General features: G+C 42.3%; 1 protein-coding gene across 1 annotated transcript in view; it reads left to right on the top strand.

The window, feature by feature from the left end:
• Positions 1–7,666: 7,666 nt before the first annotated feature.
• The window catches only part of LOC140119637 (uncharacterized), a 61,717-nt gene continuing 47,087 nt past the window's right edge, over positions 7,667–22,296 (top strand). Inside the window, exons 1-3 of the mRNA XM_072138867.1 lie at positions 7,667–7,783; positions 18,092–18,261; positions 19,807–19,870. Coding sequence (XP_071994968.1) covers positions 18,259–18,261; positions 19,807–19,870 — 67 coding nt within the window. The 5' untranslated portion in view covers positions 7,667–7,783; positions 18,092–18,258. The remainder of the gene's footprint in view (positions 7,784–18,091; positions 18,262–19,806; positions 19,871–22,296) is intronic.

The following is a 22,296-nucleotide window of genomic DNA, read 5'->3' as shown; positions in this document are numbered from 1 at the left end:
TTTCGCTCACATGAATGTTAAATGTGATGACATTGGGTTTGTTTAAAGTGAACATAAGAAAGAAGAATTTCTAATTGCAGAGAATTTGCATAAAAAGCTACTTGTAACTCATGACAGTAGGTTTTGTGTGGGTGTATGTATGATACACTGGGGGATGCCAACACAGAATATCCCTGAAAATTGGAGAAGTGTCTCACCCTGAATTCCAATATCTAAGAAAACACATTTGATTGCAAAATTAAGCCTCACAATGACATTTTCTAAGGCGTAACTGAGATCACTTTCCTTACGAAGACCCAAAAATGACCTTCTGCGCTGTCCAAACCCTCAAATAATACAATACAATCGCTAGGGGATTATGACCTATGATTAGAATGATACGACATTATTCTTTTCTTTAATTCAAAGTCTCCAGGACTTCTCCAAAGCTGCACCAATTCTCTGGAATGCGCTATGCCGGACTAATACCAAACCACCAAAGCTTCAAATGTGTTTTAAAACCTATCATATCAGGCAGATGTATCACACTCAAGAACTGTATGTAACTTCCACTCTCTTAACACTAACCCACCCTGTGTCCTCCTCTGTCCTGGACCTTTGCACCCCCACCTTTCTTACCTATACTTTGTACATTTATAGTTTTGGCACACACCTTGTTTCAGAATTCTGCCCTGGGGGTTCTGTGCACCTTGAATATTATGGAAACCATCCTCGTAATGAACCATGTGGAGAAGGAAAGTATTGAAAACTATTCATGCAACGTGCAACCCAGTGGCGTAACTACCGCCGTAGCAGCCGTAGCGGTTGCTACGGGGCCCGTGAGCATCAGGGGCCCGGGCGGCGGCAAAATCGCAATGTCTGGAGACTGCGCTGTATTTCCGTACCCGGTCCGACCGCCGCCCGGGCCCTGCTACACGGCGTATTAAGGTTCATACAATGGCCTGTCCCCCTCTTTGTGAAGCCCGCCCTAGTGTTTCCGTCCCGTCCCCAGCGCACAGACTGGCCAGCTCGTTGCTCCCGCGGCTGGCATACTGACCCCACAGCTGGCCCGCCCACCCTCCACACTCTTACCGCGGCTTCCCGGCCGGCATGACGCTTTCGCGGCCGCCCGGCTAGTAACCTGGTCCCGCAGCTGCCCGTCCATCCTCAGCGCTGCTCCCACGGGTGCCCGGCGGACATGCTGCTCCCGCGGCCTCCCGGCCGTTACCTTGGTCCCCTCAACGCCCTCAACGCTGCGCCCCCGCCCCGGCAGGCTCCCTGGTCCCGCGGTCGCCGGTCCTCCACACTGCTCCTGCGGCCGCCCACCAGGTTGCTGCCACCCGGCCAGCACAATTCCTAGGCTTGCAGGATGCCTCCTAACTGACCCACCCCACTGCAAGATATGTAAGTCCCTGTACATGTGTGTATAGTTAATGAATGTATGCTATATGTGTAGATTTGCTTACAGTATATGCTGTATTTGCTTAATGTGTGTATTTGCTGTATATACTGTGTGTTTTTGCTGTATATACTGTATGTATGTGCGTATATTCTGTATATACTGTGTGTATGTGCTCTATATACTGTGTGGATGTGCTCTATATACTGTGTGTATGTGCTCTGTATACTGTGTGTATGTGTGTAAACGCAGTATATACTGTGTATGAGTGTAAACGCTGTATATACTGTGTATGAGTGTAAACGCTGTATATACTGTGTATAGATTCAGTATGTGTGCATATGGTGTCTATGTACTGCATGTTTGTGTATACACATTGGGTGTATACCGTATGTAAAAGAATATGATGTATGTATGCTATATGTATGTATAAATACATATAAACAGCATGCATGCAACTTTGATGCATATAGACTGTATGTATATACGGTGAGTTTGTATATACTGTATGTATTAGTGTATAGATGTATATATGAGTACATAAATGTGTGCATATGAGTGTATATGTATGTATGTGTGGACGAGTATATACCAGTGAGTGTAGAATGTTATGTTGTGTATTTAAGTGTATAAATGTGTGTGTATGTATGAATATTTTTAAGGGGGGCCCCATGCAATAATCTGCTATGGGGCCCTGCCTCTCCTAGGTACGCCACTGGTGCAACCCTAGGTGGCGCTGCAGGGGGACAGAGAAGTTATGACCATACAGGTCACACATGGTCAATGCCGGTCGTAGCAGCAAGGTACCTTCCTAACAACCGGGATTGCCCAGTGTGGAGATCCCCTCTAATCACAGCAGAGAATTCAGAATAAATTAGGAGGGTCACACAATTACATTTCTGTAAAGGAACATGTGACCTCTCTAACTTCTTCCCATGATTATAAGAAGCTTTTGTCTATATTATCTGTGACTTCTATGTCTACGTTGACACCTTCCCCTGGTTGAATCTAAAGATAACTCACACTTCTTGGAAAGGTCTGAGTCGTCTACTTTCGCTTTCACATCTGAGTTTACCTTATAGAGAGCGCCAACATCTAAGACAACAAGTGACTCCACGGACTGGGAAGTGGAATTTCTATCCCTCGGAGCCCAACAATCCACAGGGTCCTGTTACCCCTTCTGTATTCTTCCAAAGCAATTTATTTTTGACAATGAGATACTACCGTATATACTCGAGTATAAGCCGACCCAAGTATAAGCCGAGGCCCCTAATTTTACCACAAAAACCTGGTAAAACCTATATTTTGTTTACTCGAGTATAAGCCGAGTTTGGGGTTTCAGCACATATTTTTGTGCTGAAAAACTAGGCTTATACTCGAGTATATAAGTATATTAATTCATTAGAGTTAAAGGAGTTTTCCCACAAACAAAAGTTAGGTCCTATCCACAGGAGGCCGCGCATGACCGTTCTGCTCCATTAATCTCCATGGAGCTGACGGAAATTGTGGAGCACCGCACTCATTGATCTCCGTCAGCTCCATAGAGATTAATGGAGCAGAACGGTCAAGCACGACCGTCTGCTCCATTAGTCTGACGGAGCGATGAGGGGTCCAACGGTGAGAGCCCTACTGATCTGCAAGTAAGGCCCGATCCCTTGGATAGGGCCTAACTTTTGTTTGTGGGAAAACCCCTTTAAGTGTGGACATTTTTTCAGCATTCTTTAACCAATCACAATCGTTTTAAAAGTTAATCAATAAATAACCCAAAGTAGAACAGTGCTACAGTTGGAAAATAAAGCTAATCTCACAAAAAGTAAGCCCTAATAAAACAACTTAAAGGGGTTACTTTACTGTTCTTACTGCCTTCGACACCAGTCATTAAAAAAAAATTTGAAGCCCAAATTAACCTTTAAAATAAAAGATAGGAATTTGGACCTTAAAACCCCCAAATAGGCAAGACCTTTAAGGAAACCTATTATCTGGAATCTACCTATTAAGATAGATCTGATAGTAGATTCATAGTAACATCCTAAGTTCTAAATTTTCTTTCCCTAATCCTATAATACTTTCTAACCTTTATCTAACTAATATGCTAATTTTAGCCTAGAGAGGCTGCTACACGGCCAACTAGCTGTCCCTCCTACCTGCGCCTCCTAGTCAAGCGTCCTGTCGTGCCGCCATTTCTTTCGAAGCATGGGGCACACCGAGCAGTAGCTCCGCCCCACTCTGGAGCTACTGCGCATGCGGAGAGAGCTCCGAAGGAGCCCGCAGCACGACAGAAGCGTGACAAGGACATGCAGATAGGAGGGACAGCAGAGGCTACTGAGGCGCGTGGAGTAGTCTTTGCTTCCACAGCCTGGAAAGGCTACTACTACACGCCCCACTAGCCTCTGCCGGAAATTAGCATATTAGCTAAAGTTTTGGAAGGTTAGTAAGTGTTATAGGATTAGGGAAAGATTGCTCAGGGCTTAGAATTTAAGTAGTAACCTACCATTGGATGTATCTTAATACGTAGATTCCTGATGGTAAGTTTCCCTTAAAGTGGCTGTACACACCCCAAAAACATCTGAATCTATAGGTGCAAAAAAACCCTCTGATTTCTGTTCATTTGTAAGTTGACCCAGAAATGTTTAAAGGGGGCTTTTCTGGAGCACTTCAAGGTCCACCTCCCAAAGTCAATACATAGTATGATTAATTTGGGAGGGGGCATAAGTCATGCTGACAGATCCCCTATAGGTATTTTTATATAAAATGTTTAATTTTGATGGGTGGAGGGCAACGAACATCGATCCAAATCTTAACCTATGACCCTGGTGTGACTGCATCCTCCACACCCCGTGGCTACACCCTTCCTGTGTAATATCATAGAATCATAGAAAAGTTTTTTTGGAATAAAGACTGTTTATTATTTCTCTTTTCTGTCACGCAGCAGTTTTCCCGTGAAAGAGGTGACATTACTGGCACTCCTGTGTTGTAGAAGTTTTCTATTTTCCTATGTAAAATCTGAACTTCCCCATTCCCAGGAAAGGAGGATTATTTTTGGCGTACCTGCAGTACAATATAAGTAAATTCTGTAGATCCTGTAATCTGTGGTTGTTAGAGATGAGCCGACCTGAACTCTCAGTTGGGGTGCGCCCGCACCACCCGGACAGCCTCACCGCTCCCTGCTGCCTATGCACCTACAACACAGATCTTACTTGACAAAGGTTGAGAGCACCGAAAAGTGTTATAATTTTGATCTGCTTTCTATATGATATATATAATTCTCATACAATCTCCAAGGAATTCTCATACACATGTAAATAATTTTTCACGAATAAAAGAAGAAAAGACTCTCGGCGTGTGTCATGCTCTTTGATAATTACTACTTGGAGTGAGAAGTCTACATGAGCACCACAGGGCCAGATTAAGGCTTGTGGGGGCCACTTTAAGGGCAAAGTGGTGGGGGCCCCGGGGCGCGCGCCCCGTGTGCATACCCCTATAATCCGGCCCTGGAGCACCACCAATATTAGAGAGAGTACGCTATCTCTTGCTCCTCAAAAACTTGTAATAGTTCAGTCTTATTAAGTTGCAATACCATGCACAGCCATTACACAATGGGGCTCATTTACTAAGGGTCCGAACACCGCACTTTCGTTGGGTTTCCCGAATATTTCCATTTTGCGCTGAATTGCCCCGGGTTTTTGGCGCACGCAATTGGATTGCGGTGCATCGGCGCCGGCTTTCACGCAACAGAAATAGTGGGGCGTGGCCGTCGGAAAACCCGACGGATTCGGAAAAACCGCAGAATTTAAAAAGCAATTTGTGTCGCAAGATCAGCATCACATACAACAGGAAGAAGCAGGTGAACTCCGGCGGACCTCGGCGCAGCAGCGACACTTGCTGGATATCGGGCGCACGAACTTAGTGAATCCCGACAGACCCGAATCCTCGTCGGACAACGCGCCGCGGGATCACGACTGGACCGGGTAAGTAAATGTGCCCCAATATACGGCATTGAACTTTTACATGCCCATGAACTCATGGGTATTCACTGATTTTGGCAGATTTGTAAGTTTCTTCCCTGGCTTTTCTCCATTGCTGTGAGTTTTGGCACCAGATAATTAGGCACTATGCTGTCAAGTGGGTAGAAATGGGATTAAACTGCTTAGGGCCACCTACCTGACAGTAGAAATACTAATGCTTGGACTGTCTAGGAATGGTGTGGACTACAGAAAGAAATACAACTGTTCTAGAATCAATGGAGCAACATCTATTAAAGTCTTGGAGGTAATGGAAGTGTTGAGAAGTCCTCTTTAGGTGGGACTTCCTCTAACTTTGTATCTGTGAATTACACTTTCACTTCACCCTGACACCTCAGTCTTGATCCCACCCAGAATGGACAAACTGGGGCAGATTTACTTACCCGGTCCATTCGCGATCCAGCGGCGCGTTCTCTGCGGTGGATTCGGGTCCGGCCGGGATTCACTAAGGTAGTTCCTCCGACGTCCACCAGGTGTCGCTGCTGCGCTGAAGTTCCCCGGAATGCACTGAAGTTCACCGGCCTATTCCTAGTGAAGGTAAGCACGAGCCCCGCAACACTTTTTTTTTTTTTTAAATGTGGCGGTTTTTCCGAATCCGTCGGGTTTTCGTTCAGCCACGCCCCCCCCAATTTCCGTCGCGTGCATGCCAGCGCCGATGCGCCACAATCCGATCGCGTGCGCCAAAATCCCGGGGCAATTCAGGGAAAATCAAATCGGAAATATTCGGGTCACACGTCGGGAAAACGCGAATCGGCCCCATTGTTCTTGTTACACAGTTCTTCATCATAAAAATGAAAGACAATTCACTGTTCCATTCTTTGATTAAAAAAAAACAACCTTTTATTCAAAAACCATTGACACCAATAACATCAGACGGGAAGACGTAAAGTAAAGAAGTAGTGACTTCTGCAATGCATTTCAAAACGCGTCACAGGAGGCGCTACTTCGTTTCTCAGCCTTCCCGTTTGATGTACTCCTGCTATTTTTTAACATTTTTGGAATATTTTTATTTTTTTTAAATTAAATAAGAGGAAGCTGAAATGTTATTCATTTTTAATTTAGCTTTTGACCTATGATCAACTGGTCTCCCCGTGTGGTCTACTACAGCTGTTCCCAAACATGAGAATCCAAGGTAAGCAAAAAACTCTTCATCATCTAATTCTTTATTTTTTTAATTTTTTTAATTTCAGAATATAAAAAAAATGAGTGAGAAGTGGGAAATATTTTCTCTCTGTCAATGTCAAATACATTTGGTCTCGAGATGTCCTAAGAGAGAAGGAGTAAAACCGTGAGTTATTGGGGGTCATTTACTAAGGGCCCGATTCGCGTTTTCCCGACGTGTTACCCGAATATTTCCGATTTGCGCCGATTGTACCTGAATTGCCCCGGGATTGTGGCGAACGCGATCGGATTGTGGCGCATCGGCGCCGGCATGCGCGCGACGGAAATCGGGGGCCGTGGCCGAGCAAAAACCCGACGGATTCGGAAAAAACGCTGCATTTAAAAACCGAAAAAGTGTCACTTGGGAAGCGTTTACCTTCACTTGGTCCGAGCTGGTGTATTCCGGCGCATTCAGATGATTTTCAGCGCAGCAGCGCCACCTGGTGGATGGCGGAGGAACTACCTTCATAAATCCCGTCCGGACCAGAATCCTGTGCAGAGAACGTGCCGCTGGAGCGCGAATGGGCCGGGTAAGTAAATCTGCCCCATTTTGTTTGTTACATACAGGCAGTCCCTGACCCATAGACGGACCCCTCTGCCCACTGTGACCTCTGGTGACCTCTCCGGATGTTACCTTAGTCCCAGGCTGCAATGATCAGCTGTAAGGTGTCTGTAATGAAGCTTTATTCATAGTCTTTGTTACAATGACAGCACAACATTTTGAAAATCCAATTGTCACAGGGACAAAAATAATATTTTATCTGGAGCTACAATTATAAAATATACCTGTTCCGACTTACATACAATTTCAACTTAAGAAGAAACCTAAAGAACCGATCTTGTACTTAACCCGAGGACTGCATCTACTTATTTTGGGCACTTTTTAGACTGTGTGAATAGTTATTGTGTAAAGATCTGGCCATACATAAAATGTACAGGGGGGTGGGATCCACATGACTATAAATTGACTCTTAAGGAATCTGAGTTTTCAGATGATGAGATTTTTGTCTTGGAAGATAGAGGGGAATTCTCAAAAACAAGAGGAACCTCCTCCCACACAAGCCAATGACGTCAAAACTCTCCGTACTTCCTCAGCTTGATAAGATCATCATAGTCTAGTGGTGAGGACATTGTGATTTAGACCTCAGGGAGGAAGGTCGATCATAGTCCCGGGCTGATGGATAATATCCCGGGATATTATAACAGAAGACTTCCATAACCGGTAGGTAATCATTGATCTTACGACCTGACAAATCTGGTTTTTCTTGTCTGTCTGCAAATTGCTGCCAAATTCAGCTCAGACGTGATGATAGGAATAGTGTGGGTTGATATTTGCTGCAGTTAATTATCTTTCATCTTTCTGGACTCCCCGACGGGGATGAAACTATGACCCCCCCCCCCCCCACCACCACCACCACCTTCTTCTATCACCCTGGAATTTTAGTTTCCAGACTACGGAGAGGAAGAGGTTGGAGATGACCGTGGTACAAAAAGTTTTTTAAGCCTGAATTGTCTTTATAGCTGTAGATTGATGATCTACTCGATGAATTTGTGTTGTGGGTACATCTCAGGGTTATCTAATTGCCTATTGGGTCAAATTAGGGTTTTAATTCGGAGAAAAGCTAAACTGGTGTCATTTGATCCAGGTCTATCCATTCGATATTCCTTTGAATAACTGTGTTCGATAATAAAATTGCCCCATATTGGACTCTACGTAGAAGGTAGTCAGCTGGTGACACCTTCGATAGTCTGAAGGACCTTATGATGTAGTATCACGATTGGTCACCCAATGACTACCTTATGTCTACAACATGCAAATCATAGAAGCTTGTCGGACGATGGAGGTAAACAATCTGGAACCTCCATAATTAGGTCTATGGTTCTCAGTAACCCTTAAACTCCTTCAGCTGGTGGTTTCCATGTTCTAGAACCACCAACACTATACATTGTTGGAAATACCATCTTGAGATACCATATGAGATTGTCTGGTTTGGTGCCAATCTAAATTATGCCAACATTTTCAAACAAGTCTGCAATGATTTTTTTTTTTTTTTGGGGGGGGGGGGGTTGTTTGGGTTCATCTTTGAGCTCAAATTTGAACAAAATTTTAGACTTACCTTATATTTTGTAGCTTTCGATCTTGGAGACATTGGCCGTTGTCTCAGTTGTGGGTGACATTGGCCTCTGTCTAGGTTTTGGTGGGTTTGGTGGTAAATTCCTATTCCACATGTACCCAATGTGCTAAAAACATGGTGACACCACATTTCAGGCAGAGCCTAAGAGATTGCCTTGACTTCTTTTCTTCTTTGTTAACTGGTTACTTGGCAACAAGCTTGATTATAGAAATGGTTATGTAAAAAAAAAAAGTTATGGAGTTTCCCTTTAAAGATGAGTCACATATGGAGCCATGAGAGATGCAGCTCATACTCAACTATATCCATGGCTGTTTTTTTCCATTACAATTTCTTACTTTAACCCTTTCCCGCCGGTGCCCTTTTTAGATTTTGCATTTCAGCTGTTTGCTCCATTCCATTCATAGGCAGTAACTTTTGTATTTTTTGGTGTAGAGACCTGTATGAGGGCTTGTTTTCACCAATTGTTCCTCCTATTAGTAGTAATATTCAATGCCATTTACTGGAAACTTGGGGAAAAACGTGATGAAGTTGAAGAAAAAAATGCATTTGCGCCATTTTCTTGTGGGCTCCGTTTGCATGTCTTTAACTTTATTATTTTTGTATGATGGTAGAGGAACTACATTTATAAGGTTTTCTTACATTTCAGCACATTTAAAAAAGTTTTAAATCTTTTGCACAAAATTCTTTTTGTTTTGCCATATTCTGACGTCAATATCTGTTTTATCCTCGTGTGAATGGACCTGTGTATAGTGTTCTGTATTGTGGGACAAGCTTTTTTTGTTTTCGTTTCTACTATATTGGGGACCTTTTGATCACTTTTTATTAAAATTTTTATATTCCTCTATGGGGTTTATCGTTGGGAATAACCCAATTTTGATTGAGCATTTTGGTACACGGCCATACCTAACATTTTTATGTTTATGTTTTTTACCTGTTCTAGATAAAGGGGATGAATTGCTATTTTTTCAAAAATTTCGTTTTACCTAAACCCCCTAGGGAACTTGAACCATAGGCTGCCTGTTTGGGGCATAAGGGGCAAACTGTTACAGATCTTACTATATGACAGGCCAAGGAGTCTCACAGAAACTCCTATCTGTCAATGGCAATGGATCGAAGGTTGATGGGTCACCATCTTTCCCAAGTTCCTGTAGCGATTGCCGGTATAAGTAGTGGGTGTTCACTGCATTATGCAGCTAGTAGCCACTATGTATGAAGGGGGCCATTTATAGTAGGCCCATTTCATGGAAAGGGCTTAAAGAGGACAGATTCTAGTGCAATAGGAATTTTCGCTCTAGTCGTCCAAGTAATCAAATTCATTATTTTCCGATTTTTACTGTATAGTGGAGCCAAGCTTTTTACTCCAAACCAGGTCCACCCATTTGCTAATAGGAAACCACTTTAGAATATTGGGCATGGAAAATATGCTAATTAGAGCCTGTATTGTCTTATGGGTGGAGCCAGGATTTCTGCTTCTGCAGAGGTCTACCCATTTGCTAGTAGGGAACCAATTTAGAATATTAGTCTTTGGGACTTTGCTAATAAGGGTCTCTATTGTCAGGTGGGTGGAGCAAGGTTTTCTGCTCCGGCCCAGGGCCACCCATTTGCTAGTAGGGTGCCAATTTAGAATAATGGGCATGGGAAATGATTAGGGTCTCTACCGTCAGATGGGGGGTCCTGTACTGGAGCAGATAGCTACCTCTGCCCATTTGATGGGAGATATCGCAATATAATCACATTGATTAGTAAAGAACAGTGGATACTAGAGAGAAAATTCCAGCTTCACCAGCATCAGTGGGACAGTGACTTTGAAATTGTGGTTGGAGTTGGTTAAGGTGGTGAAAGATTTTTTTGAGCCAAAATTTTGGTCAGTGTTTGTAAGTCCAAACCAGGAAACAAAAACAACAAAAGTGGAAAAATTATCTTCTTGTGTGTAGTTTGGACTTACTTTCGAAGAAGGAAAGTCGTTTTGCCACCTTGAGTAGGTAGCTACCCAATATTCAATGGCTGACCCTCTAACAGGCCTCAATGACACAAAACATTAATTAGCAAAATCAGGGTCTCATTCTCATTTGGTGAAGGTTCACGGTTTTCTTATAAGGTTTAAGTACAAGAACAGATAAAGAGCCCGACATAGTAGCTTTCTCCTCTGGATGGCGCTACAGAGTCAGGTTTTATTCTTCTTGAAGTATCGGTAAGCTCTTCTGCCAAACCTAGAAAGAGTGACTAAAGAGATCAAGATGAGATCAAGATGAGACATGTTTCAAAATGATACATTTTTTATAGTTCATGTATACCCTTTACTGCAGTAAGATTATGGTATTCTCTGTAAGAGCACTCACACTTTGTGTAGTTGCCACTACTAAAGGAAATCTAGCACCAGGATCAAGGACTGTAAACCATGTACACTTACATACTGGTGTGTGCCCCCTGATACTGATATGCTCTTCTTTTAGCTTCTTATGCCCTTGTTTCTATCAAAAAAGGCTTTCAAAAATTATGCAAATGAGTCTGTGGGGATCCAGCTACATAACTGTTAACAAAGACCAGAGCACCTTGGGCTAATTTGCATAATTTTCAAACCTGAACTGAATGAATGGAGCCTGGAGTTGTGCAAACCCTAGTTATGCAAAACATTACAACAAAATGCATAACTTTACCAAGTTAACATCACTCCGTGAGTCATCTTTAGGTTCTGTGTATTTCATCAGAATCTTATAATGCAATCCCGGGCCGGTTGTATCACGAGGGACTGATTTATTTTTACTAATCTTTTTGTTCCTTTTGTACTGTTTAGTAAGTCTGTAACTGTTTTATGAATTGTCTATGTTTTATTATTCCATTCTATTGCTGACACCTCGTGGTTACTGGAGTTTTTTGTGCATCTTTTTTGCGATTTTTTTGCTGCAAATCAATGGGGCAATTTACTTACCCGGTCCAGTCGCGATCCAGCGGCGGGTTCTCCGATTTCTTAGATTCACTAAGGTCCGTGCGCCGATATCCATTAGGTGTCGCTGTTGCACCGAGGTCCGCTGGAGTTCACATTCTATTTCGTGGCACAATGTCGTCAAGCGACATTTAAAAAAAAAAAACAACTTGTTTTTTCCAAATCCGTCGGGTTTTCCGATGGCCATGCCCCCCGATTTCCGTCGCATGCAACCCGTACCTGTCTTTTTACCAACCACATAGTGTCCTTCAAAAAAATGCCATGTATGTATTGTCCACCATCACAGTGAGACACTTTGCAGGTAATGGAGGTTCTGTGGGAACTCTAAAGGACGAAGAACCTTGGATAAATTGTTTCACTAATAGCCATAAGGGAAAGCATCTTCTGTGGATTTGATGGGTTTAAGAAACTCGATCTTCAGGTAGATGTTGGCAATGTCTATGCAAAATGTAAACCGGTGTTGCCGCATTTAGTGAATTTTATGGGAAGTACCACATGCCGAATGGGGAGTTTCACAGGGCGTTGGGTTTTTGAAATGTTGCGGAAACATAAGTGGAATTGGCGGTGGTGACGTCAATGGCCGATGTAGAGGGTTCGTGTGATGCCACAGAGAGTTCTGAAAAGGGAAATGGTTTTGAAATAGAATTAAAGGATTTTACAGTACGAGCCGTCTGCTACATCTTATCCTTAGGAGAGGTCATTATAGTGAGAGTAACTATGGATTTATGAGAGGACCGTATTCCGTAGACTGTAGTCTAGAACAATAGGACCTGGTATTTAATCAATGTAAACTCCGCCTTATGACAAAGGGACACTCCAAAATATTAATTCTGCTCTATTGCTATTGTCAGTGGTCATCCTAGATATCTAGTCTCCCGCAGTATAATAGTACCCGGTATGTAGAGTAACCGCCCCTAGTGACGAAGGGACGACTTCTCCAATACACAGGGTTTTATGTTATATATAGATATCTGCCATCTGGTGTTATATGAAGGGCTGTGAACCTGCCTGTCTAGGATGCATCAGTTATTCTCGTAATGTTGGTATTGAGTGAGTGTAAACATCACCATGGACAAGTGAATGACTGCTTCTACACAAAGGATAGAAAGAGTAAAGTATTTGTTAACATTCTCTCTTTTGTTGCTCACGTCAGTGTTGTCATCCTGCCTACCTAGTCTTCGGCAAACTCCCTTGACAACGGGATGATTCCTTTATTACACAGGATAAGATTACGGTCACTATGCCATATGGGGGACGTATATACGGCCGGCGTATCTATACAGCGTATATGCATCCCCCATAGACGGCAATGGGCGCACGACGTGGTAAGGGACTGGTACGGTGCAGCACGCATGCGGCACTTTCATGTTCTGTAGCCAGGAGAAAGATAGGACATGTTTTATCTTTCCCCGGCATATGGCACCGCACCCCATGTTTCTCTATGGAGAGGGGTGGGGGTGAGCGGCGCTCATCCCCTTTTCCTCTCCCGGGTGTTATGGTAAGGTGGGCACACGTTATAGCCTAAGGAAGAGTATATTTTTCTCAATCTACCCTCTACTGTTAAACTCATTACTGCAATCCTTTCAATCTAGTCTCCTACAGTATAATTGTAGAAGTTATTTTGTGACTGTATATTACATTAGTGAAAATTGGCGGATAAATCCAACACATATTGCAAAAAATGGTAAAGTATATATTTACATTCTGCAATCAACTACTATTTCCTCCCTATCTAGTCTCCAGCATTGGTTAAACTCCTCTAGTTACAAAGTGATGATTCCTTTTAAAACAATATTGTAATGGGGGACACTATAATCAGGAACAACAGACAGGATAGTGAGCCCTAAGCTCCTGCCCCCCCAACAGCCCCTCCTACTTGCCTCTGCATATGCTATTAATATGGGACAACCAAAAAGATAGTCTCTCCCTACAACACAAAACATGACAAACACAATAAGGGGTGCTAAACAATCAGAGAGCATATAAGGAACAAAATAGAAAACACCAAAGAATAGTCAAAAAAACAAGCCAAGAATCAAATACCAGGAAAACAGTAGTAGTAATCAACATGAGAATATATAATAGAGCTGGCAAATGAATTTGTCCAGCAAGGAATGAGCTGTGCGCAGGATATTTAGAATGCGCAGGAAGTCTGCTCCAGGTAGTATGAGCAGGCACTCAATCACATGGTGTTAACTCTTGCTGGTCCAGTACCTGGCTACAGATGGACAGTTGTGGTGAACACGATTCACAGCCAGTCACTAGAGCCTAGTTTACATTGCCTAATGAGAGTAAACAAAAGGAGCAGTTTTCAAAATTAACGTTCCAAAGTCACCATTGGTTGGGGTGTTGGGGTATGTCTCGGAGCTCCCTATAACATTGACTAGTACTAAGATACTATGTCAGGCAAGGAAACCTGTGGTTTCCCATTGGTTAGATGCTTCGCCTCCCAGATTTAAGGAACTAGCTACACAAATTAATCACGTAATTAGAACGGAAAGTACATTTATTTGCATGCAAGATAATATGAAGAAGTTCGAAAAACAGTGTCGGAAATGGATCCCCACACCCGGTTTGACGTCTTCATCGGTTCTTCATGGGATGCTAATTATGCAGTCTTGAGGGTCTACATAGGCCTATAAATTGCAAATACGCTCTGCCTGTTCTTTCTCTTGGCATAACTGAGTGCGCCTCTGGGATGGATCTGAGGCTTGGTCGGATATTGAGACACCCTTCTCCGGGGATGGGAGGCAAGGGGGGGGGGGTGATGAATGTTTGTATGTATTTTCTTTCTTGTGATGTTAAAAAAAGCTAAAAAAAGGTTAATAACAACAACTTGATTAAAAAAAAAAAAAACAGGGACAGTAAGCGTTTCCCTAATTGTCAAAGTGACCAAAAAAAATTTGTCTCGAGCTACAATTATAAAATATACAGTTCCGACTAATCATACTGGTAGGTTGAATAGATTGTGAGCCCCATTGGGGGCAGGGACTGATTTGTGCTCTGTGCAGCGCTGCGGAATCTGTGTGCGCTATATAAATTAAGGAATTAATATTATAATACATGTTCACATTCTGCCTTATTGCTACTATCAGAGCTGTATCCAGTCTCCAGCTGTATCACTCACCAATAATTCGGTCACTTATAGTCATTTCTTTCCATCATTTGTGTTTAGAATAATTTGTTTCTTATTGGCGTTTGTTAGTATTTTGTACTATGTATCTGCCTTACCTTCACCCAGAGCTCGTACAGCAGTCCTGGGCGGCGTTGGTGTTACGTTAGTGGAACGTGAAAACGACGGGAAGGTCGTCCATATTGGCCATTATTTGGGACATTTTAGTGAGAGAGACACACCGGCCTCCCAGAATTGATTGCAGTTTTTAAAATTCTTTTTGGATGCGAGATGAGTTCTTATTACTGTATATTATATTTTATTATATTTTTTTATTTCTCTGAATCATGAAGGGGAGGGGGAGCTTTTTGTGCCATAATAAGTCTCCCCATTGTCCCGTGGAGTCCTCCAGAGCAGGTCTCCGGTATTTTTTCCACTCTCTCTCACAGAGGGGAATTCAGAGGGGAAAACCGGTGGGGCATCCCCTACAAACATATCATTACGTGCTGTGATTTTCCTTTGTGTGAAAATTCTCATTTCCAAGGACAAAATAAACATAGTTGTTTCAGCAAAAGCTTCTACCCAGTGCTGAAGTCCCGAGGACCCTCCATGCAGGATCGGAAGGTGTTCAGTTATAGGTTATTACTGTCTGGCTCTCCAAACCTAATCGGCATTGCGCGATTGGCCTCTGAGAAGATCCCCTTCACCTATAACAACTTTTGCAGACATCACAGTGTGTGTACATGATGATAAACAGCATTTCTGGCCACCCATGACATATTCACCCATAACTGAGATGATTTCACCTGAATTTTTGGTATTCTGTCCTCAATTTGGCTGCTCTGCCTCATCTAGACATGTTGCTTTATGGGCTGCAGAGCTGCCATTCAGACAGATTTACACCCTAACTCCTGGGCATGGCTGTGATTGGTCAGACAGACACCTGACCAATCACAGCCATGCCTTGTTGTTAGGGGTGTAATGCTGCCTGATTGGCAGTCTTAAGGGCGGTTTTTGTCATTGCTGCCGAACGGAATATGCCAAACCTGAAGTTTGGTTTTCATCATCTCTACCCATAACCCAAAATATTATAATGCATATTCACATTCTGCCTTATTGCTACTATCAGAGCTGTAATCCTCCCTATCCAGTCTTCAGCTGTATCATTCCCCAATTTGGCTGCTCCGCCTCATCCAGACATGTTGCCCAATGGGCTGCAGATCTGCCATTCAGACAGATTTACACCCCTAGCAACTGGGAATGGCTGTGATTGGTCAGACAGACACCTGACCAATCACAGCCATGCCTTGTTGTTAGGGGCGTAAAGCTGCCTGATTGGCAGTTTTAGGGGCGGTTTCGGCAGAGCTGCCGAACGGAAGATGGCGAACCTGAAGTTTGGTTTTGATCATCTCTAACCATAACCCAATGAGCTCTTACCACAAGAAGTTAAATGCTAGATGTGACCTGTATATAACATTGTCAGTAACTAGAGGAAGGTTCCATCCTATATACTAGATTATGAGTTGGATGATTGGGCTCTATACTGTAGTCCTCCCTCCTTGGAGAACCCCGTGTGACCCTCTAAACTTGAAAATTTATGATAATTTTTATACATTGTTGTTGCTTTTATACATTTGCAGTTGACAAATGACAAAATCCATGTAGATTGATAGAATTTTTTCAGCTCAGCAGAAAAGTTGGAAAAGATGATTTTGAGTTCAAACAAAATTACGGGTGCAGGATTTCGGAGCCCTGCTGTCCCCTGCTGTTACTCAAAACTTTCTCGAAGAAAAATAAACCTACTCATCATTTTATACTGAATTTAGGGAAATGATCATCTTCCTCACTTTCTAGCAGCCGGTACTTCTCCTTTCTCCGTGTGCAGACCCTCTCATTGCCAAAACGTTTGTAACAAAATGGGGCTCATTTACTAAGGGTCCACGGTCTGCACTATCGTCAGAATATCCGACAATTTCCAATGTGTGCCACGTTAATAAGGGCTTTTTGTCCCACGCGATCGGATTTTGGCGCATTGGTGCCAGCTTTCACACGACACAAATCGTCTCCCTGCTTCACTACTAGCCATTGGCTGCCTGCCTCATGATTAGCCATAGGCTCCCTGCTTCACCTTTAGCCATAGGCTCCTTGTTTCATAATTAGCCATAGGCTCCTTGCTTCACCATTTGCCATAAATCCCTTGCATCTCTCCACTGTGTACAACAGTAGAACAGGATCCATAGGCTTCCTGCTTCACTTTAGCTATAGGCTCCTTGTTTCATAATTAGCCATAGGCTCCCTGCTTCACTTTAGCTATAGGCTCCTTCATAATTAGCCAAAGGCACACTGCTTCAACATTAGCCATCGGCTCCCTGCTTCACCACTATGGTGGGTATGATCCATAGGTTTCCTGCTTCACCATTAGCCATAGGCTCCTTGTTTCATAATTGGCCATAGGCTGTCTGCTTTACCATTAGCCATCGGCTCCCTACTAGCCATTGGCTGCCAGCCTCTCCATTAGACATCGGCTCCCTGCTTCACCACTAGCCATTGGCTTTCAGCCTCTCCATTAGACATCGGCTCCCTGCTTCAAAACTACCCATTGGTTTCCAGCCTGTCCATTAGCCATCAGCTCCCTGCTTCACCACTAGCCAGTGGCTGCCAGCGTCTCCATTAGACATCGGCTCCCTGCTTCACCACTAGCCATTGGCTATCAGCCTCTGCATTAGACATTGGCTCCCTGCTTCACCACTAGCCATTGGCTGTCAACCTCTCCATTAGACATCGGCTCCCTGCTTCACCACTACCCATTGGTTTCCAGCCTGTCCATTAGCCATCGGCTCCCTGCTTCACCACTAGCCAGTGGCTGCCAGCCTCTCCATTAGACATCGGCTCCCTGCTTCACCACTATCCATTGGCTTTCAGCCTCTCCATTAGACATCGGCTCCCTGCTTCACCACTATCCATTGGCTGCCAGCCTCTCCATTAGACATCGGCTCCCTGCTTCACCACTATCCATTGGCTTTCAGCCTCTCCATTAGACATCGGCTCCCTGCTTCACCACTATCCATTGGCTGCCTGCCTCACATTAGCCACATGTCCCCTGCTTCACAATTAGTCGCCTTTCCAATAATTTTAGCAGCTATGAAAGCAGGACGTTCCTCCAATTGTATAGGAAAGCAGAACAAACCCAGAAATCCAGGACTGTTTGCTGAAACTGGGAAGGTTGGGATGTATTAGTGTCTTCCCCTTGCCCTAGTGCTGACAATTCATGTTTGACCCCTTGGCTAATTCCTTGATTTATACTACTGACTATTTACTGTTATCTCGTTGTCTACCCAGAATGCCTTCTCTTGTCTGCCGGTCGTTCTGAGCCCTTTGGGTGGATTCTGATTCTGAAAGTGATCCATCTGCCTCGACCTTGGACATTCCCAGACTACGCATCTTGCCTGATCTCAGTTGCCACAATTCCTGGGTGTCCAGCTGCCTCTTATACCCTGGTGGGAGAGATGGTGGGTACAAACCTGCAAACCGTAACATAGCAACTGGAAAGAGGGAAGGAAGGGGATATGTGAGCGGTTCTGTGACTTATGCTGTGAGAGGGGGGAGGGAGCAACAGACTTTGTCATCTGCTCAGTGTAATGAGAACCTAATGTGAACATTTAAATCGTTTTTTATTGTAATGATGGAGACTTTCAGTTTTCAGTAAAAAATTCCATTAGACAAACGAAATATGCCGAGCCTGAAGTTTGGTTTTGATCATCTCTATCCAAAAGCCAATACCATAAGAGCTCTTACCATAAGAGGTTAAATGCTATATGTAATCTGTATATAACATTGTCCTCTCACAAAGCTACAAAATGTACAATAAACATAACAAAATGCAGAGATCAAATTAAGTAAATTGAGTTAAAAATTATAGATTTATAAAAATATTCACTGAACAAATGATTAGTTACACAGTAACTAGAGGAAGGATCCATCTCATATCCTAGTTTATATACTGTAGTCCTCCCACCTTGGAGAACCCCACTTATTATTCAAATGCTATGAGACTCCATTTATGTGATCTAATAATCTAATGATCTAATAATCTAATGATCTAGTGATCTAATGATCTAGTGATCTAATGATCTAGTGATCTAATAATCTAGTGATCTAGTGATCTAGTGATCTAATAATCTAGTGATCTAGTGATCTAATGATCTATGATCTTGTAATCTAATAATATGATCTAGTGTTCTAATGATCTAGTGATCCAATGATCTAGTGATCTAATGATATGATCTAATGATCTAGTGATCTAATGATCTAGTAATCTAATAATATGATCTAGTGATCTAATGATCTAGTGATCTAATTATATGATCTAATGATCTAATGATCTAGTGATCTAATCATCTAGTGATGTAATGATCTACTGACCGAATGATCTAATGATCTAGTGATCTAATGATCTAGTAATCTAATAATATGATCTAGTGATCTAATAATATGATCTAGTGATCTAATGATCTAGTGATCTAATAATCTAGTGATCTAATGATCTATGATCTTGTAATCTAATAATATGATCTAGTGTTCTAATGATCTAGTGATCTAATGATCTAGTGATCTAATAATATGATCTAGTGATCTAATGATCTAGTAATCTAATAATATGATCTAGTGATCTAATGATCTAGTGATCTAATTATATGATCTAATGATCTAGTGATCTAATGATCTATGATTTAGTAATCTAATAATATGATCTAGTGATCTAATGATCTAGTGATCTAATGATATGATCTAATGATCTAGTGATCTAATGATCTATGATTTAGTAATCTAATAATATCATCTAGTGATCTAGTGATCTAATGATCTAAAGAGCGCTGGTGTCAAATCCAGGGAACATCCCCTATTTTGTGATTTATAGAGAATTCTCTGGTACCTAAAGTATTACCCATAATGCAACACATATAGTATTGGAAGCTCTGACACCCTGGGGAAAGGGTTAGACCCTGGGATCTGATCACTTATGATACAATATTATCTTTATCTTTTAATTGCAGGTATTTTCCAGGATGAACCAGTGGATAATTGTTGCGTTGCAGATCCAATTCTTCTTCCTTCCAGGTAAACAGACGCCATTTATAGATCTAGAGCTGCTTCTTCATACTGTATGTCTAAAGAGAAACCCTGCCACATTGTTTTATACAAGAGACATAAGGCATAGCTTAAAGGGACATTTAAAGGGGTTGTCCACTTTTACAAAATAATTGAGATTGTGGCGTAATGAAAAGTTCTACATTTTTTACAATCTACTTTCTGTGTCAATTCCTTGTGGTTTTCTAGATCTCTGCTTGCTGTCATTCTGTCGGAAGCTTCATTGTTTACTTCCTGTGGATAAACACTGGTCATTCATTAACCCATTCCTATCCTTAGCGATATTGTATTTTTTTTTATATTGCACAACTTTTCCCCTTTGTATTATTTATACAAATGTATTGACTTGTCCCATCCATGGTCCATTGTTGAGTAAACTACACACATTCCTGTTCTGGTTCTGGTGTTGTGTCTCATCATCTCCTTATCAGCCGCAGCTCTGCACATTAGGCTGACCAAGCACCGCACCCCGACGTAGTCTGCTGACCACAACACCAGGAAGCAGCACTGAGATCCGTCTTGTTGTTTGTCTCACTTGTTTTTAATTATTTCAAGTCTTGTCCATTCTTAGCAAATAATAAATATTGTTTGTGTAATAAAAAGTTATTAAATTTTCACACATACTTTTGGCATCAATTACTCTCAAGATTTTCTCTTGCTGCAGTTCATACATGAAGCTTCCCATGGAAATAATCTGGTCATGTAATGTCACACAGGTGCACAGTTTATTTGTTACCCTGGTCATGTAATGTCACACAGGTGCACAGTTTATTTGTTACCTTGGTCATGTAATGTCACACAGGTGCACAGTTTATTTGTTACCTTGGTCATGTAATGTCACACAGGTGCACAGTTTATTTGTTACCTTGGTCATGTAATGTCACACAGGTGCACAGTTTATTTGTTACCTTGGTCATGTAATGTCACACAGGTGCACAGTTTATTTGTTACCTTGGTCATGTAATGCCACACAGGTGCACAGTTTATTTGTTACCTTGGTCATGTAATGTCACACAGGTGCACAGTTTATTTGTTACCTTGGTCATGTAATGCCACACAGGTGCACAGTTTATTTGTTACCTTGGTCATGTAATGTCACACAGGTGCACAGTTTATTTGTTACCTTGGTCATGTAATGCCACACAGGTGCACAGTTTATTTGTTACCTTGGTCATGTAATGTCACACAGGTGCACAGTTTATTTGTTACCTTGGTCATGTAATGTCACACAGGTGCACAGTTTATTTGTTACCTTGGTCATGTAATGTCACACAGGTGCACAGTTTATTTGTTACCCTGGTCATGTAATGTCACACAGGTGCACAGTTTATTTGTTACCTTGGTCATGTAATGTCACACAGGTGCACAGTTTATTTGTTACCTTGGTCATGTAATGTCACACAGGTGCACAGTTTATTTGTTACCTTGGTCATGTAATGTCACACAGGTGCACAGTTTATTTGTTACCTTGGTCATGTAATGTCACACAGGTGCACAGTTTATTTGTTACCTTGGTCATGTAATGTCACACAGGTGCACAGTTTATTTGTTACCCTGGTCATGTAATGTCACACAGGTGCACAGTTTATTTGTTACCTTGGTCATGTAATGTCACACAGGTGCACAGTTTATTTGTTACCCTGGTCATGTAATGTCACACAGGTGCACAGTTTATTTGTTACCTTGGTCATGTAATGTCACACAGGTGCACAGTTTATTTGTTACCCTGGTCATGTAATGTCACACAGGTGCACAGTTTATTTGTTACCCTGGTCATGTAATGTCACACAGGTGCACAGTTTATTTGTTACCCTGGTCATGTAATGTCACACAGGTGCACAGTTTATTTGTTACCTTGGTCATGTAATGTCACACAGGTGCACAGTTTATTTGTTACCCTGGTCATGTAATGCCACACAGGTGCACAGTTTATTTGTTACCCTGGTCATGTAATGCCACACAGGTGCACAGTTTATTTGTTACCCTGGTCATGTAATGTCACACAGGTGCACAGTTTATTTGTTACCTTGGTCATGTAATGTCACACAGGTGCACAGTTTATTTGTTACCTTGGTCATGTAATGTCACACAGGTGCACAGTTTATTTGTTACCCTGGTCATGTAATGTCACACAGGTGCACAGTTTATTTGTTACCTTGGTCATGTAATGTCACACAGGTGCACAGTTTATTTGTTACCTTGGTCATGTAATGCCACACAGGTGCACAGTTTATTTGTTACCTTGGTCATGTAATGTCACACAGGTGCACAGTTTATTTGTTACCTTGGTCATGTAATGCCACACAGGTGCACAGTTTATTTGTTACCTTGGTCATGTAATGTCACACAGGTGCACAGTTTATTTGTTACCTTGGTCATGTAATGTCACACAGGTG

Source organism: Engystomops pustulosus, chromosome 2 (genome assembly GCF_040894005.1).
Source record: "Engystomops pustulosus chromosome 2, aEngPut4.maternal, whole genome shotgun sequence".
NCBI classification, from domain to species: domain Eukaryota; kingdom Metazoa; phylum Chordata; class Amphibia; order Anura; family Leptodactylidae; genus Engystomops; species Engystomops pustulosus.
The sequence above is the reverse complement of the archived record's forward strand: the minus strand, read 5'-3'. Positions and strand labels throughout refer to the sequence as shown.